This window comes from Equus asinus, chromosome 7 (assembly GCF_041296235.1).
Source record: "Equus asinus isolate D_3611 breed Donkey chromosome 7, EquAss-T2T_v2, whole genome shotgun sequence".
In the NCBI taxonomy this organism is placed as follows: domain Eukaryota; kingdom Metazoa; phylum Chordata; class Mammalia; order Perissodactyla; family Equidae; genus Equus; species Equus asinus.
The window spans coordinates 82,487,470-82,504,511 of record NC_091796.1 but is presented as its reverse complement, the minus strand read 5'-3'; the positions used below and the strand labels follow the sequence as shown (position 1 = coordinate 82,504,511).

At 42.3% G+C, this 17,042-nt stretch overlaps 2 protein-coding genes across 25 annotated transcripts in view; one reads left to right on the top strand and one right to left on the bottom strand.

Moving 5' to 3' along the window:
• Positions 1-1,556, bottom strand: part of BBOF1 (basal body orientation factor 1) — a 63,249-nt gene extending 61,693 nt beyond the window's left edge. For all 4 annotated transcript variants that reach the window (XM_044773976.2, XM_044773974.2, XM_014835706.3 and 1 more), the window contains exon 1: positions 880-1,556. In XM_044773976.2, the coding sequence (XP_044629911.2) occupies positions 880-1,556 (677 nt within the window). The remainder of the gene's footprint in view (positions 1-879) is intronic.
• ENTPD5 (ectonucleoside triphosphate diphosphohydrolase 5 (inactive)) overlaps positions 1,053-17,042 on the top strand; it is a 32,286-nt gene continuing 16,296 nt past the window's right edge. For 3 of the 21 annotated variants that reach the window (XM_070514043.1, XM_044773986.2, XM_070514041.1), the window contains exon 1: positions 15,219-15,324. Coding sequence is in view for 7 of the 21 variants with exons in the window: in XM_044773978.2 (XP_044629913.1) it covers positions 3,121-3,165; positions 7,729-7,788 (105 nt within the window). In the remaining 14 variants the exon portion in view is untranslated. Of the gene's footprint in view, positions 1,603-1,927; positions 1,972-2,397; positions 2,441-3,086; positions 3,166-7,728; positions 7,789-10,088; positions 10,278-10,529; positions 10,954-15,117; positions 15,325-17,042 lie in introns of those variants that run through there. The other 18 variants (XM_070514034.1, XM_070514036.1, XM_070514035.1 and 15 more) reach the window with 18 other exon arrangements.

Below are 17,042 nucleotides of genomic sequence, written 5' to 3'. Positions count from 1 at the left end.
AGGGTTTCCCAACCCTGGCACTACTGACCTTCTAAGCCAAATCATTCTTTCTTTGGGGTGGAAGTGGGGCTTGTCCTCTGCATTGGAGGACGTTTAACAGTATCTTTGGTCTCCACCCACTAGATGGCAGTAGCACACATCGCTAGATGTGACAACCAAAAATGTCTCCAGGTATTGCCAAATGTCTCCTGGGAGCCAGAATCACCCCTGGTGGAGGAACCACTGTCCTAGGGCAGTGTTATCCAACAGAACTTTCTGTGACGCTGGAAATGTTCTATATCTAGGCTGCCCAATACAGTCACCACATGTGCCTACTGTGCATCCGAAATATGGCTAGTATCCCCGAGGATCTAGTTTTTAAATTTTATTTCATTTTAACAGCCACACGGCTGGTCACTACCCTATGGGACAGCGCAGGTCTAGAGGACCTCCAGCATCCCAGGAAATGTTCTCCTGACCTCCACTTCTGGCGTCAGAACTAACTCTTCCTCCTCATCCTCAGTTCTTCGTTCCTCCACCAGCACCTGTTTCCTCTGGTTTTGCGTTATTTCTATTTGGGAACTCGTCCGCCTCCGTCGTTAGTGCATCACACACAAGCAGGGGCAGTGTCTAAATTATTTCAGGGTCCCAAATCTCACACTCTCTTGTCTCAGTAGAAGCAGCACGGTTTGGCATGCCTTTGGGAATTTCTGAACAACAAGAGCTGTCCTTTTCAGAAGCTGGGAGACCGAGAAGAGGGTCACAGAAGAATCCAAGAAGGCCGGCGGGAGGGCGCCAGTTAGCCAGCCACGCCTCTCGGCGCCCTGCGTCCCGCCGGCCCCCACCCAAATCTCCTGGCGGGGCCCGGGGAGAGGGGACCCCAGAGCGGCTCCTCCTTACTTCTTCTCTTTGCCTTTACTCTTGCCTTTCCTTTTATCCTTTCCCTTTGACGGCATCTTGGCTTCTCCGGGCACCCCGCCGTCGTGGTCGCGTCTCCGCCGCTGCCCGGGCCCAGCTCCGTCTCTAAGGAAACCGGAACGCCAAGCGTGTAACGTTCCCCGAGGGCCGTTGCGGGCGCGCGGAGAGCGCACGCGCCCGTGACGTAGCCCCGATGCCAGCGCGCGGGGCCCCGGCCGCGGGGGCGGGGCGGAGATCGCGCCGAGAGCGGTCTTCGGCCGCGCCAGGGTGGCGGGCGCGCGCGCGCGGTGAGTGTGCCGGCGACGGCTGTGCCAGAGCCTGCCCGGCTCGGGCTGGGCGGGCGGGGAGGCCGGAGCGGGTCGGCCCAGGGCGTTGGCGCGGCGTCCTGCAGGCCGGGCGTCTCGGGCGGCGCGACGGTCGGGGCGCTCTCCCCTCAGGAGGCTCGCTTGCCTGCGCGTCCGCCCGCACCGCGCCAGTTTTGCAGCGTTTCGCGTCTCGCCCGCGCGTCCTCTCCTTCCTCGCCTTGCTCTCGCCGCCGAGCCCCTCACCGCTCCGGAAGCTGCCTCGATCCTTTTGGTTTTCTTCTCCACCTCCTGGCTTCTGCCTCTCGCTGCTTCTGTAGGGGATGGCTCATCCAGCGGACTCCCCAGGCCAAACATTTTTTGATGAGGCGGTTGAGGACTTTCCTGAGGGCAGCGGGTCGGGGTGAGGCCAGCAGCCTCCGCGGGGCGGCGCGCACGGGCGTCCGGACGCCGGGCTCCCGCTGTCGGGAGCCGGGCGAGGAGAGCAGTGCTGCGGCCTGGGGCGGGAGAGGCTCCAGGGCACGAGGAGGGTCCTCGGCCCCATCCAGTCCTGCGTGGCCGGCGCCCTCCTCCCAGAACTGGCCCGGGATTCCCGTTTGCTAATACGTCCTGCGTCCTCAGCCCCTTTTTCTGCAATTGGCATAAAGTTGAAAGCTCTTGCCTTTGCGTGTTTTTTTCCCCCCCTGAGCGCACCTCTGAGAAGGAGTACTCAAAAGTATTGTTCTCCTTTTTCAGAGGAGGAGCTCTGTGATTATGCCTTCATTCGATGAGAGTGAGTGAGTGAGTCATTCATTAAGGAAGATTCGGTGTTCTGGGCGCCAAGACAATAGTTGGGAGACTTGTGATTCAGGCTCTGCGTGGTCCTCCATTTCAAATTGAATTAAAAAAAATTTTTAACTTCATGTAGATCTTCCTTCTCCATTTCTCTAGAGAGAACTTAATCCCTACACCCGTTCCGAAAGTCTTTGACCTCTAATGCTCTCCCCCCACGCCCACCCTTTTTTTTTGACTTATATAGTTTCTGTTTTTGAATTGTGTGGTTAGAGGGAACATGCTGATTTGGTAATGAGCACTGAAAATCTTTTTTTACATACCATCTGCTACTGTGATCGTGGCTTACTCTATTTTTGTTGCGTTTTCCCCTCTATTTGTACGTCACACTCCCGTGGATCCATGGTGGAATCATCATACCCTGAAGGGGTTTCCTCTGATATGGCATCTATAAAGTTACAATTAATTTTGTATGTCTGAAGTTCTGAAAATGCACCCTATTGATAACTTGCAGAAAAGAAAGGGTAGGGCAGCTTCTCTCACAGGCTGTATATTTGGAATTCATTCTAAAAATTGGTTACTGGATAATATGAAAGTCAGCAGAACACTTTCGTTGTTTGAAAGTAGGCTTACAGACTCATTCATAAACGTTATTTCTTCATATATGCATAGAACTTTAGTTATATGTACCTTATAGTTATTTTATCATACAACATATTTTTATTGACTGTAAGTTTGATTTTGTAGTTAAAACTGTTGTGACATGAATGTGGCTAAGAGAAATGCCCAGATTCATACTGTAGTAGAGATGGTTCTAGAATCTACAGTCTTCTAAACTTCCACATTCTCTGCCAAAAAACTAGATGCTATTACTCAGTCCTCTGTTAGTAAGAAAGGTGAGGTACAGATGGTACAGTAGTAAGTTGCTATTTAACAATTCATCCGGTAGCATTTCCTTCCATAATTTCTGGTAGATAGTTTTATTATGAAGTTTCAGGATGATTTTGTTTAATAAATTTACTTTGTTTCATTATTTAGAATGCTAATGCTTTTGAAACTTGGAATAAGCCACTTAGCGTTTTGTTGACTTGGCCTTGTAATTCTTCTTTTGCCCAGTTTGCATGGTTCCTGGTCAACGTAGAAATGTGGAATGTCTTGGCTGAATCCTCGTGCCGACAAGATCCTTATGGTCCCGGTAGGTAGGGCAAGTATCCGAATGTAAAGTAACATGCTAGCTTGAAACTATAAATGTACTTCATGTGCTCCTGGGGTGGGTTTTTCTTTTTCCTGAATTGGATTCTCTGTCTTTGCCAAATGATGTTAACTTTTCTCTTGTTCCATTGATTGTAATACCATCAAGTATGGCGTTGTTCAGAAAGCCAAATAATAACTTAGGACTATATCAAAATATATAATATTTGTAATTTTTTCTTCTGATAGTTCTCGAATTGGGATTACTCTGTAAAGTCATTTGTTGCTTTTTTCTGGTTTAGCTTGGAGATTAAGTTTCTACTCATAAATCATCTTTGAAATCACCTGATAGCAAATAGGGGGAAGAGACCAGGTGAATAGCTTTTGACTTTGTTCACACAATCTTTAGAATCCTGAATAAATATGGTATCATCCAAACTATATCTGAAGACACCGAACAATATGTCTGAATATTATGGGGAGTTAATTAGTTTCATCCCACTTTTTTATTGCATGTGGTGCAAATATAGAATTCTACTAAATAGGTATTATCTTGTGATATTATGACTAGTTCACATTCCTGCAGGTGATAAGGAATCCTGAAGATCAAGGATTTAATCTTACCAATTTTAAAATCAGTTTTTTTTTAACATTCACTGTTTTATTTACATACAAAATGTGTTGCCACAGATTATTGTTACCTACTGGCAATTTATTTGCAAAATATCCAATTTTTATCAGTTGTCCATCGTGACAAAGTCTTTACCCAGGACTAAAAGTCAGTTCTTTAAGAAAAATTATATACCCAAATCTCAGGCCCACTTATCTGTACTTTCATTTCATGGATCTGTTAAATGTTCATTCATTTAAGAAATGTTTAGTGAGTACCAGCTGTGTACCATGCTCTCTGATAGCTTGAGGGGTACAGTGGGAGACAAGACAGGGCCCCTGCCTTCAAGTGACTTACAGTCAGGTATATAAGGTACTGACCTGGACATTGATCTCCAAGAATACACCTCATTGGCACCTATACACAAACAGTTAACAATAAAAAAACACCAAGCAGTGATGCATCATGGGGAGATGGCATGGACCCTAACTGCTACAGGAATTTGGAGGCATGAAAGACTGTCATAGTCAGAGAACATTTACAGGAGTAGGCTGAAAGGAAGAGGCAAGGCTTTCTGGGAAGTTAGAAAATGTGAGCAAAATTCAGTGTGTGCTTGAGACAAGAAGTAATTTAACTAGTGGTTCCCAAAGTGTGGTCCACAAACCAGTAGCATCAGCATCACTTGGGAGCTTGTTAGAAATGGAAATTCTCAGCCCCGACTTGAGACCTGCTGAATCAGAAGTGCTGGCAGTGAGGCCCAGCAAGCTATGGTTTAACAAGTCCCCCAGGTGGTTCTGCTGCATTCTAAAGTTTGAGAAGCACTGGGCTCTAGAGCGGAGGGTTCTTGTATGAAAGTGGTGGTAAGGTAGCCTGGGAATCCACAGCGAAGGACTTAGAATGTTAGGTAAGGAGTGTGTCTTTTATCCTAGAGGGAAGAGTCACCAACTTGTAACTCGAGAGTTGGATTTGGCCCATAGATGTGTTTTGTTTGGCCTGAATGGTGGTTTGGGGGGGTTTGTTTTTTATTTTTAAGTGGAATTAGTTGTCATTGTTTAAACACCAGATTCTACATCGAAATTGGTGCTTTCAGCTTATCTTGAAAAATCAAAAGACCTGACAATACTGAGCCTGTATTTCATCATGGCAGCGATTTATGGGAACAGCAAGCAACTGCCCCTTTAGGTGGGACATGTGCTCTCCCATTTGCCACAGTCCCCCCCTGCCTGTTGTTTTACACACACTTTTACTCACATTCCTGCTTAGCCCCAGTGGGTATTTAGGTATTTAAGTTTGTAACTTCTGCTGTAGACAGTGGGAAATTGATGAAAGTTTTGAGAAGGAGAGTGACATGATTTATATATTCATTAATTCATTCAACAAGCATTGATTAATTAAACATATATGCCAAGTTGTACAGTGTTCAAAGATGAACAAATCCCTGCCATGATGTGGGTTATAATCTTATGGGAAAAGGATAAATACAGCATTTTAGGAAGACAGTGTATGGATTTGAGAATAGACGGTGACTAGAAGATCACTTAACAGGCTATAACAGGGGCTGGCGGTTAAGTTCATGTGCTCCACTTTGGCGGCCTGGGGTTCACGGATTTGGATCTTGGGTGCAGACACATGCATTGCTTATCAAGCCATGCTGTGGCAGGCATCCCACATATTTAAAAAAAATAGGGGAAGATGGGCCCCGCTGTGCCAGCAAAAAGGAGGATTGATGGTGGATGTTAGCTCAGGGCTAACCTTCCTCAAAAAAAAAAAAAAACAGAGGCTAACAGTCCCAAGTCTGAAGTAATAAAGGCCAGAATTTAGATATCAGCAGGGGGCCTAGGAGGAAAAAAAGAGAGATGGGAAAGATATTGCAAAAAAAATCACCAGTCCTTGATAACAGATTGAAATACAGAAGGCATGAGAGAGGAAAACTCAAAGATGATGAAGATTTTGAGTTGTGAATTAGGAGATTTGTGGTCACTAATAGAAACAGGAAATTAGAATGAGAATCCATTTAATTGTGTGGGGGGGGGGGGTAGGGACACCGAGGAAGGAGGACATTTGGAGATGCCAGCTTGAAGTGTCTCTTGTTTAGTTCAGTGTATTTGCATACACAATATGTGTTTTTAAAAGGAAAACTTGATAGAAATACTGTCAAGATTGCATGCTTAGGTTCAGATACCACTCATTCCATCCTAGGGTTCCAACGGAACAGCTGGAGAAGTATTTAAGTGACCTTTTTTGAAAATGTTTGCTTTGGAGGCCCTATAGTTAGAATTTGTAACATTGTTCACATCCCTCCTTGACTGTGTAATCTTCAGATTTATGTTGGATAGATTAGTTTCACTTTCTGGGAGAAAGAAAACTACTATATAGGCTCAAATGCTTAGACATTTTCTGAGTATCAGTACTACCTTTCAGAATTTGAGTTATATAATGATGCACACCTGAAATTTATATAATGTTATAAACCAATGTTACTGCAATAAAAACTAAATTTAAAAAAAAGAATTAAGCAAATGGTCCCCAAGGGGAAAAAAAAAGAATTTAAATTATACTTGGCTGTGTGTTTGTGAGGTAGCCTGGGATGAAATGTTGTCATAACTGTTCCTCTGTGGAAACAGTAGCCAAAGTTTTTCCTCATGTGATCTTATGTTTGAAGTGCTCCGCTTTTAAAAACTTTTTTAACTGTGGTAAAATATATATAACACAAAAATTGCCATTTTAACCATTCTAAGTGTACAGTTCAGTGGCATTCATTAGATTCACAGTGTTGTACAAGCGTCATTATTGTCTATTTCCAAAACTTTGTCGTCAACCCAAACAGAAACTCTGGACCTGTTAAGGAGTCACTCCCTTTCTCTCCTCCCCCAAACTCTGGTAACCTCTAAACTACTTTCTGTCTCTATGAATTTGCCTATTCTAGATATTTCATGTAAGTGGAATCATTGTGTCTTTTTGTGTCTGACTTCTTTCACTAGGTGTAACGTTTTCAAGGTTCATCCATATTCTAGCATGTATCAGAACTTCATTCCTTTTTTTTTTTTTTGAGGAAGACTGGCCCTGAGCTAACATCTGCCAATCCTCCTCTTTTTGCTGAGGAAGACTGGCCCTGAGATAACATCCGTGGCCATCTTTCTCTATTTTATATGTGGGACGCCTACCACAGCATGGCTTGCCACACGGTGCCATGTCTGCACCTGGGCTTTGAACCGGCGAACCCCAGGCCACAGAAGTGTGAACGTGCGCACTTAACCACTGCATGACTGGGCCAGCCCCTCATTCCTTTTTATAGTTAAATAATATTCTATTATATGTATGTATATGTCATATTTTGTTTATCTGTGCATCTGTTGATGGACACTTGGGTTTTTTCTGTCTCTGGCTGTTGTGAATAATGCTGCAGTCGACACTGGCGTGGAAATATCTGTTGGAGTCCCTGTTTTCATTTCTTGTGGATATGTACCTAGGACCGGGATTGGCTTTGTCCTTTTAACCATGTAATAGTACGTGGCCACTCTTGCTCACACTGTGGAACGCACACCTGGTATTTGAGTTCTTCACAGCCTAAAATGGCATAAACTAGATTTTATACAGTTTCCTTGTGGATTAGCTCCTTAGTCACTGCCCCCTATACATTTACACACATACATTTATACAAAAATATACACTAGCTTTTAGAGGGAGTGTCTCTTACCTCCTTTTGCTGTCACTGATTTTATAAATAAGTGATTTTATAAGAAGGGCTGCAGTTATAGTTTGAATGAGAAGAGTGTGGAAGAGGAGAAAGAGCCCACGAGTACTACACTACAGGTCAGGAAATCAGCTTGGTGATCTGGGTTTCAAAGCCTGAACATATTGGAAACAGAAGTGTAGAAAGAGATAACTGCTTCAAAAATAGGCATATTGACAAGAGAGATCTTTGCTCTTATGATTATTCATGTCCATCTTCTATAGGTTGAAAACAGATTAATTGAAGGAAACAAAGGGGGAAAGCCCAGAAGGAAAAAAAAATTGGTAAGTAACCTATATAAAGTAATACTCCACCCTCCCATAGGTCATGTTTCTGCAGATTCTGCTTTCTTATTCCTGAGAGCCCATAGTAAATGGAAAGGGATCTATGAGCCACTAAAGAAGCTGTCACAAAGTCCACAACCCTTATTCTGTTGGAGAGGCCACTATTTGCATAAATTGACATAAAGGTCTAATAATTGGCTCTCTCATTCACATCCCACAAAAGTTTTTGTTTTTTTTTTTTTTGAGGAAGATTAGCCTTGAGCTAACTGCTGCCAATCCTCCTCTTTTTGCTGAGGAAGCCTGGCCCTGAGCTAACATCCGTGCCTATCTTCTACTTTATATGTGGGACGCCTACCACAGCATGGCATGCCAAATGGTGCCATGTCCGCACCCAGGATCTGAACTGGCGAACCCCGGGCCGCCGAAGCAGAACATGTGACCTTAACGGCTGCGCCACTGGGCCGGCCCCCACAAAAGATTTTTAAAGATTAGATGATGGCAGCTTATTGAAGGAGTCAGGCATATGACAACAGTGGTCAGTGATAATTGATAGCATGATGTCAAGGAAAACTAGCTCAAAAAGCATAGCAATCTGGGACTGTTTGGTGGCAGAAGGGCAAACAGTCCTATAGACATGTAGCTCCTTGAGGCATCCCAAGTTAACAGAAAAAATATACCTGATGATCCTAATCATGACTCTGAACCATGAATAAAATGTAACTGTAGAAACATTTTTACCAAACACTGTTAAAATAAAAATGTTACAGTATTTAGAGGGGAAACATCTCAAAGACATATTCGAGGAAATGTGCTTATATGGAACCCCTATTCCTTGCTCTGTGCATGAAGTATCATTGTAATATTTCAGTCTTTCTCGTGTTTTTCATTTTGATTTAACATGTTTGAAGTAGTAGCTATTTTTCAGTTGATAATGAGAGGGAAAATATGTTTTCACTTCTCTTCCCACAAACTTCAGTATAAACAGTGACAGATGGCACTGATCCTTGAAATTACTCTTCTGCAAATAAGTGCCTCCCACAATGGCTATATGGGTTTAGAGGCAGAGATAGTTTATCGCTTTAGCTTACTCATTGAGTAATTGAGCAATATTAACCCCTTCCTGATCCATAGTATCTTTTTGTCTAAACGACTTGCGCTTTTATTGAACAAATAAGAAAAGGCCTTGTGATTGGTGAAAAGAGGCAGCAGTAGCAACAGCTTTCCCCTTGCAGTGAGTATTGTAACTAAGTCAAGCCTGAAACAATGAATGAAGTCAAGCACTGCCTGATCTGATTTCAGTATAACACCCAAATGGTTTCATTGTACAAAATGGGCCTTTTTGGCGCTTGTCAAATGATATTTTGATTAAAGTGGAATAAAGTAAAAAATAAAAAAAGCGATCTGTTTATAGGAAAAAAATTCTATGTTTCTTGGTAATTACCAATGCATCAATTCTAATTCCTTTATTGAGAGTTAGAGTATTTGATCTTAGGGTTGGAGGGAACTTAAAGGATATCTCATTCAACCAGCCTTCTGAGCTGTGAATTCACTTTGGACAGTGATCAGATTTGAGCTGAGCCCTTGGGACGGGAATCCTCCCCTCCACCAGCATGAGACAACTCCTATCGTCAGGAAGTTCTTCCTATTCAGTCTCTCCCCTTGTAGTTTCTTAGTAGTAGTAGTTAAGCTGTAGTTCCTCTTCCAGGTCTTATTACAGCTCTTTGGCAACAATCTAATAAAAGTTGATTTTTTAATAAACCTTTTTAATTTTGTTGATATTTGGAAAATGCTTGTTATAAAATTTTTTAGTGGTTTTCAAATCTGTGCCAGTTGTCGGTCTTGTCCCTTTCTACCAAATGTCTCTTCAGTACCTAAGTATTAATGCTACCATTGTATGATTAGAAGCTTTTTTTGTATGTAGCATGAGGAAAGTTCCTATTCTGTTAATATAAACATTTTTCACTCTATATCTTCCTTGATTTAGTATTTAATTTCACTGTTTTATTATACAGTTATTAACTGATGTCTGTAATCTTAACTAATATAATGACTCATTTATTTTCTTCCTACTCTTTCTTAAATAGATCTGACTTTTATTTAAAGTATGTAAATTCTTTTTTACCCTTAGGAACAAGCAGGCATTATGTGAATTGTAGTTTTTCAGACTTTAATGTTTTCCTTAAGTAAAATATTGAGACTGTAATAGAAGACAAAAAAGTTTTAAGTGGTGGGATATGATATTTTTCAGAGAAATTGAGTCCATATTATTTTTATTTATTTATTTATTTACTTTTTTTGAGGAAGATTAGCCCTGAGCTATCATCTGCTGCTAATCCTCCTCTTTTTGCTGAGGAAGACTGGCCCTGAGCTAACATCTGTGCCCATCTTCCTCTACTTTATATGTGGGACGCCTACCACAGCATGGCTTGCCGAGTGGTGCCACGTCCACACCCAGGATCTGAACTGGCGAACCCTGGGCAGCCGAAGTGGTATGTGTGAACTTAACCACTGCACCACTGGGCCAGCCCCTATTTTAATTTTTAAAAGTTAATATCATTGTAAGAACATATAGTTCCTAAAACAAAAAGTATGTAAGCTATGTTAATAGAAGTACATATAAACTGGGGGAAAAGAAAGCTGAACCAAAAATATTATGCAAATACTGGTTATAACTTGCAGTAGCCAGCCTCCAAGATGGCCCCCAATGATCCTCACCGCCTAATATTCATGCCCTTGTGTAGTTCCCTTGCATTTTTCATCAGTGTTGGTCTGTATGACCAATGGAATATGGAGGAAGTGATCGTGTATGACTTACAGGGCTAAGTCATAAAAAGCATTGCTGCTTCTGCCTTGCTCTCTCTTGGATTGCCCACTCCGGAGGAAGCCAGCCACCATGTTGTGAAGACATTCACAGCCCTATGGAGAGTCCACGTGGGAAGCAGTTGATGCTTCCTTCCAACAACCAGCATCAGCTGGCTTTTTACAGTGTAAACCAGCATCAGCTTGCCAGCCAGTGAGTGAGCCATCTTGGAAGTGGGTCCTCAGCCTCAGTCAAGCCTTCAGATGACTGCAGCCCCAGCCTACTTCTTGACTACAGTATCATGAGAGACCCTGAGCCAGGACTATCTAATTAAGCCACTCCCAAATTACTGAACTACAGAAATTGTGAGATAATAAATATTTATTGTTATTTTAAGCAACTATGTTTTGGGGTTATTTGTTGTGTAGCAATGGATAACTAATGTACAGCATCCTAAAATATTTGTTGGTTTGATAGATAGAGAATTTGGACAATGTAAACAAATCTTTTTTTTTTTTGAAAGTTTATCACAATTTTAACAATTTGAAAGTGATTAAAGAAATTCAATTTAGCTATAGAACTACTAACAGATTCAGGAAAATAAAATTTTAGTCTCCTAAAACAGATTAGTATGACTAGATTAGATATTCATTAATCAGTTACATTCTCTCTTAAAAATATAACTTTATGAAAGTATTATTTCTCCCTTTTTGTGTCATTTTGCAGTTTATTCCTATTGTCACTTTCTTTTTTTTTTTTTTTTGAGGAAGATTAGCCCTGAGCTAACATCTGCCAATCCTCCCCTTTCTTTGCTGAGGAAGACTTGCCCTGAGCTAATATCCATGCCCATCTTCCTCTCTTTATACGTGGAACACCTGCCCCAGCATGGCTGACAAGCGATGTGTAGGTCCACACCTGGGATCCAAACCGGTGAACCCTGGGCCACTGAAGCAGAACGTGCAAACTTAACTGCTGTGCCACCAGGCTGGGCCCCTATTGTCACTTTCTATTGAGCACCTTCTTGGACACTTTTCTAGGTGCTTGGGCTGCCTCAGTAAACAAAAAATGATTCCTGCTCTTAAGGAGCTTATATTCTATCAGAGGAACAGACACAATAAGCATAATAAATAAGCTGTCTAGTGTGTTAGAAAGTGATAAGTGGTACAGGAAAAAGAAAAAGGTCAGAGTAATGGGGACTGAGAAAGCAGGTGGAGGTAGAGGGCACAAGAGAGAGGAGGGTTACAGTACTAGAGGCCTCACTGAGAAAGTGGCATTTGACAATGATTTGAAGGAGTTGCAGGGATTTATCAAGTGGATGTATGGGAAAAGATTGTTCCAGATAGTGGGGACAGCTAGAGCAAAGGCCCTAAGGCAGGAGCAAGTGTGACATATAAGCACAGAGGTCAGTGTGGGAGGAATAAGGTGAAAACTTGGTAAATGAGGGTGGAGAGGTACTGGGGCAGGGAGGCAGAGCAAATGGACCCATGGAGGCTGTTACTGGGACCTTGCTACCCTGAGGGAAATGGGAAGCCACTGCTGGATTTGGCACAGAGGAGAGACATGCTCTACCTTGTATTAAAAGGATGGCTTTGGTTGCTTGTTAAAACAGACTCTAGGGGAGTGAGGGTAAAAGCTGTTGGGTGTGTATAGGAAGACTTTCACATCCTGCTGCCAGTTTACCTTTCCAGGTTCATCTGACCTTTCTGTTCTACACTCTCCTCCCTACTCCAATGTCCGTCTTTCCCTAGAGCCATACCAGATGACCCTTCCTGGGTGACCTCCTGGTTAAAACTGTGGGCTCTGGAATTAGACCAGCTGGGTTTGATTTCTGGCTCTTTTCACTTTGGTCTTAAATGACTCAGTTTCTTAAGCCTCAGTTTTCTCGTTTATAGAATAGGGATCTTAACAGGACCTACCTCACAGAGTGATATTGTCAGATTAAATGAGATAATCCGTGTAAAACACTTAACATAGTGCTTGGCAAGTATTAAGATCTCAGTAAATATTAGCTGCTATTTTTATTATTACACGAGATTGTGTTCCTCTGGCCAGTCTTTCCTCTGCATTAAATGCTAACCCTTCTCTTCTATACTCTCCTCCTCTACGCTCTTCTATTTTTTGTTTTCTTTTTGTTTCTCAAATCCATATGACAAAAAGTCTTGGGGAAATTTAAAAATGAAATCAAACTATCCATAATTTACCTACTGTCTGTTTTCATCTTTTTACAGTGCCTCTGGTCTTCATCCAATATCTCTATTATTTATATAGTAACTTCTATTCAGTTTTCATGATCAGTTCAAATGTCATCTCATGATGCCTTTCCTAATCCTCTAGGTAGAATTAGTCTTTCAGGGCCTTGGGGTCTTTTAGTGTTTTATGATTAACTTGAAAAGGTGTGGTTATTTGTATATATGTCTGTCACCTCTGCCAGACTCTTAGCACCTTGACTAAAAAGGTCTGTTAACTTACCTTTAATTCTCTGGCACCTAGTACTTAGGCTGAATCAGTGAATGTTTGTAGAATTAGACAATTGGGTGGAGCCTGTGAAGGCTCCCTGCTCCAATCCTTCCTACATGTAACTGCCAACTCGTGTTTGTGACACTCCCTTGCTCAGAGTCTTTATTGGCTTCCTATTGCCCGCAGAGTAAAGTCTAAACTCCTTAGCTGAGTGTTTGCTGTGCTCTCCTGTTTGACCTTGATTTGGCTTTCATCTTGATTTCCTACTGCTGTTAGTCAAACCGATCTGTTCACTATTCCCCAGGAGCCCCAATCCCTTTTCTACATCCATGTGTTGATTCATATTTCTTTTTCCTGAAAAGCACTCCTCTCCTGTTCTAATGCCCCTCCTTAGGACCCTCCGCAAAGCCACCTCTGATCATCCCAGCTAAAAGTAACCTCTCTGCTTTGAAGTCTCAGAGCATGGTAACTGTGCTACTTGTCAGATTTTAACTTTACAGAGGTAATTAATGGACGTGTATTTTTTTTTCCTGTTTGCTATAATCTCTTAAAAGGCAGGTTTAAGATGATTCATCTTTGCATTCTATACTCGTTAAGTAGCAGTAGGCAACTGATAATTTCTGGAATAGCTAAATGAATGAATTAATATGTGAATAAATAGGCTTCCTGGAATAGCACCTCTATCCATGGACTGGTTTAGAGGGAAACGGGGAGTTGGGATGTGATACATAGCCATAGTAAGACATTGGGGAGGGGGTGCTCCCTGCCCCAGTGCTCCTGTCTGCAGATACCATTAGCGCAATTGCACCAAGTCCATTCAGGACACATTTACTGACTTCTAACATGTTCCAGGCGCACTACTTGGCTTTGGAAATACAAGAGATATGAATCATGTACCCTGATCTTAGACACCCTTCAGATAGCAGGGTGTTCCAGGTGGCCCTTGGTATTGGATATGTAGGTACCAAGTTATATCTCCAAATGAGGCAGAGCTCACTGTGCTGAAATCTGTCCCAGACTTACCTTGTTAGACCCACCTCAGTTTTGCTTTGCTTGACTAGCTTACGCTCTGAGTGGCTTGGCTAATCCATTCCCATAGTTCATATTATTGTTTAAAAATTTCATTCTAGTTACATTTTAAACTTACTTTGTCTTTAATTTTTAACTTTGTTAAAGCTAGCTTTGCTGTGGAACTCAGAAGAATTGGCACTGGGAGCTTTTACATTTCCCTGTGTTCAGACCTTCTAATGGACCTTTCTACTCACCTATCCTATTCCATTATTTTCCACTGTTGAGAAATACTGTGTCATTTTATCCAAGTTAGTCAATACTGTTATTTGCTTAGGGAGGGAATAGAAAGACTTAAATAACAGGTGTCAGCATGGAACTGTATAAGGAAAACAAGTTCACTCCTTTTGAAATCCGATTCAATGCTTCCAAAATCATCCTTTCTCATACCTCCCCTCTTGATTCTGATACACCTCTATATTGCAGCTATACTGAACTCTTAATGCTTAAAGTTCTCAGAATTCCCCTTATGTCACTGCACCAAGTTAATTCCTACCTCTGATTCAGGACCCAGCTTAGGCCTTTCATCCCTTAAGGAGACTCCTCCCCACTTCCCACCCCATCCCTTCTAAGATGAGTTACTTGCCCTTTATGTCCATTCCTGTAACACCTTGTGCATATTTCTGTCAGAGAACTTACCACTTTACCTTATAGCTGTTGGTTACTTATCTGTTTCTTCTAGTAAGCTGAAGTCTCCCCAAGATCTGGGCTTATATCTGATTCCTCTTTTGTCTCTGATATATATTAGACACTCAGTAAATGCTTATTGATTAGAAAATTCAATGCCCTGCTTTCTAAATTCATCTCAAGAATGGAAGCTATCGAGGACTACTATTAACTTCTCTACTATTGGGGTAATGTTGTAAAAACATGAATTAGTAGGGAGTTAATCTCTTGTGTAAAAAGTACACAATTCAGTTCCTGAGCAACTTCTGCCCTATAACCAATAATTCTACTAGTTGGCACTTAACTGTCATAAAAGTAGATGAACCAGACAATCATGTACCCAGAAAAAAGGTGGATAAGGGAGGAGTGAAGGATAAAGAAGGGAGTGAGTTAGCAAAATGCCAGGCAGTTGGTTGCAAACTGGCACAAAGGTGAATGTGGTTTGTGACGCCAACTTGATTCACAAAGGCTGAAATAAGAGCAAAGAGCAAAAGGCAACCAACAGTGAAAGCAGGGATTCATGGGGAACAGGCAGACGTAAGCAGGTGAGCACCTAGATGGGGCCCGGGTGCTGTGGGATTGTGGTCTCTTAGGCTCTGGGTGACGTGGAAGAAGGAGATCCAGAGTGTGAAGCTCTGGGAAAGCTGAGTGGGGAGGATTAGTGTTTACTACAGAGACAAAGATAATACTGAAAAGATGTTGGAAGGAGATGACCATATGACAAACACTGGCTGGCACCAAAGTCTCAGGAGAATTGAAGAGGGGTTTTTGTTGGGGTTTAATAGGAGATAGTGAGCAAGAGATATTGAGAAGATCGATTCTGAAAGGAGTGGGTTTAAATAGTACACTGATGTATGCTTCCTGGTCTATAGAAAGTAAGCTTGACTATATGTTCTTTGAAGTAGCATATACAGCTTTTATTGGCACATTTGGAGAAACAGTCCTTCCTTGGAAGTTTGAAATTGTGATCTTTCAGTGGATAGGTAATTAATCTCCTTTTGGAAAGAAGTCAGCTATTCTTGTTAAATGGGTGAGATCCAGTGCTTCAGTTACTGGATCACAGTTCATCCGTTCAGGGTATTTATTCAACATGTACTACATGCTAGCACTGTTCCAGCACCAGGTACACATCAGTGAACAAAACAGACAAAAACTCTGGGGCTGGCCCCGTGGCCGAGTGGTTAAGTTCGCGCGCTCCGCTGCAGGCAGCCCAGTGTTTCGTTGGTTCGAATCCTGGGCGCGGACATGGCACTGCTCGTCAGACCACGCTGAGGCGGCGTCCCACGTGCCACAACTAGAAGAACCCACAACGAAGAATACACAACTATGTACCGGGGGGCTTTGGGGAGAAAAAGGAAAAAATAATCTTAAAAAAAAAAAATTATGCACATTTCAAAAAAAAAAAAACAGACAAAAATTCTTGCCCATGTATATCTCACACGGGGGAGGGGGAGCAGGAAGTATGAAGAAACCCCACAAAAGTAGTAAATTACATAGTGTATTAGAAGGTGAAAAGTGCTATGGAGAAAAATAAGCAGGGAAGGAAGGTAGGTGCATGTGGCCAGGTGGGTTGCAATTTTAAATAGAGTGGACAAGGAAGGTCTCAGAAGGTGACATTTGAGCAAAGACTAACAGTGAATGAGCAAGCTATGCAGGCTGGCGTCATGTAAAATAGGACGCCATTCTACATACTCTGCATTGTAGGCCGTTCTAATACCATTCTTAAAGTAGCTAATCTTAAAGAAAAATGAGCTTGGAAGTGGTGTTAGAAGGTAGAGGGTGAGAGCAGAAAGGAGCATTTTGTGTTCCTTCTTTGCTTTCTCTAAAATCTACTGTTTAGTTTTACACTGAACACCTGGTATGACTCAGCAGTTTCCACTCCATGAAAACGGATACATACTAGTATGCATTTTTTTCCCTTGAAATCTCTTTTGGAAGAAAAACAAATGTTTGTTTAATGGAAATAGAAGCTGGAGAGGTTTTTCAGAAACTGCAATAATGAGAAAATAATAGAGAAAATATGAGCCCTGAGGAAGCTGCTGTGGAGCTGGAGTCAGTCACAGAGATGAGGGAAGGCTGGTGACTGGAGAGCCTCTAAATGCACTTCCCAGGGGAGTAGAGGAGCCAAGTGTTGAATATGGTTTGAACTCTGGACAAGGCAAGGGTCCATTAATACTCAGAGAATCTGGGGGCCGGCCCGGTGGCACAGTGGTTAACTGCACACGTTCCGCTTCTCCGTGGCCCAGGGTTCGCTGGTTCGGAT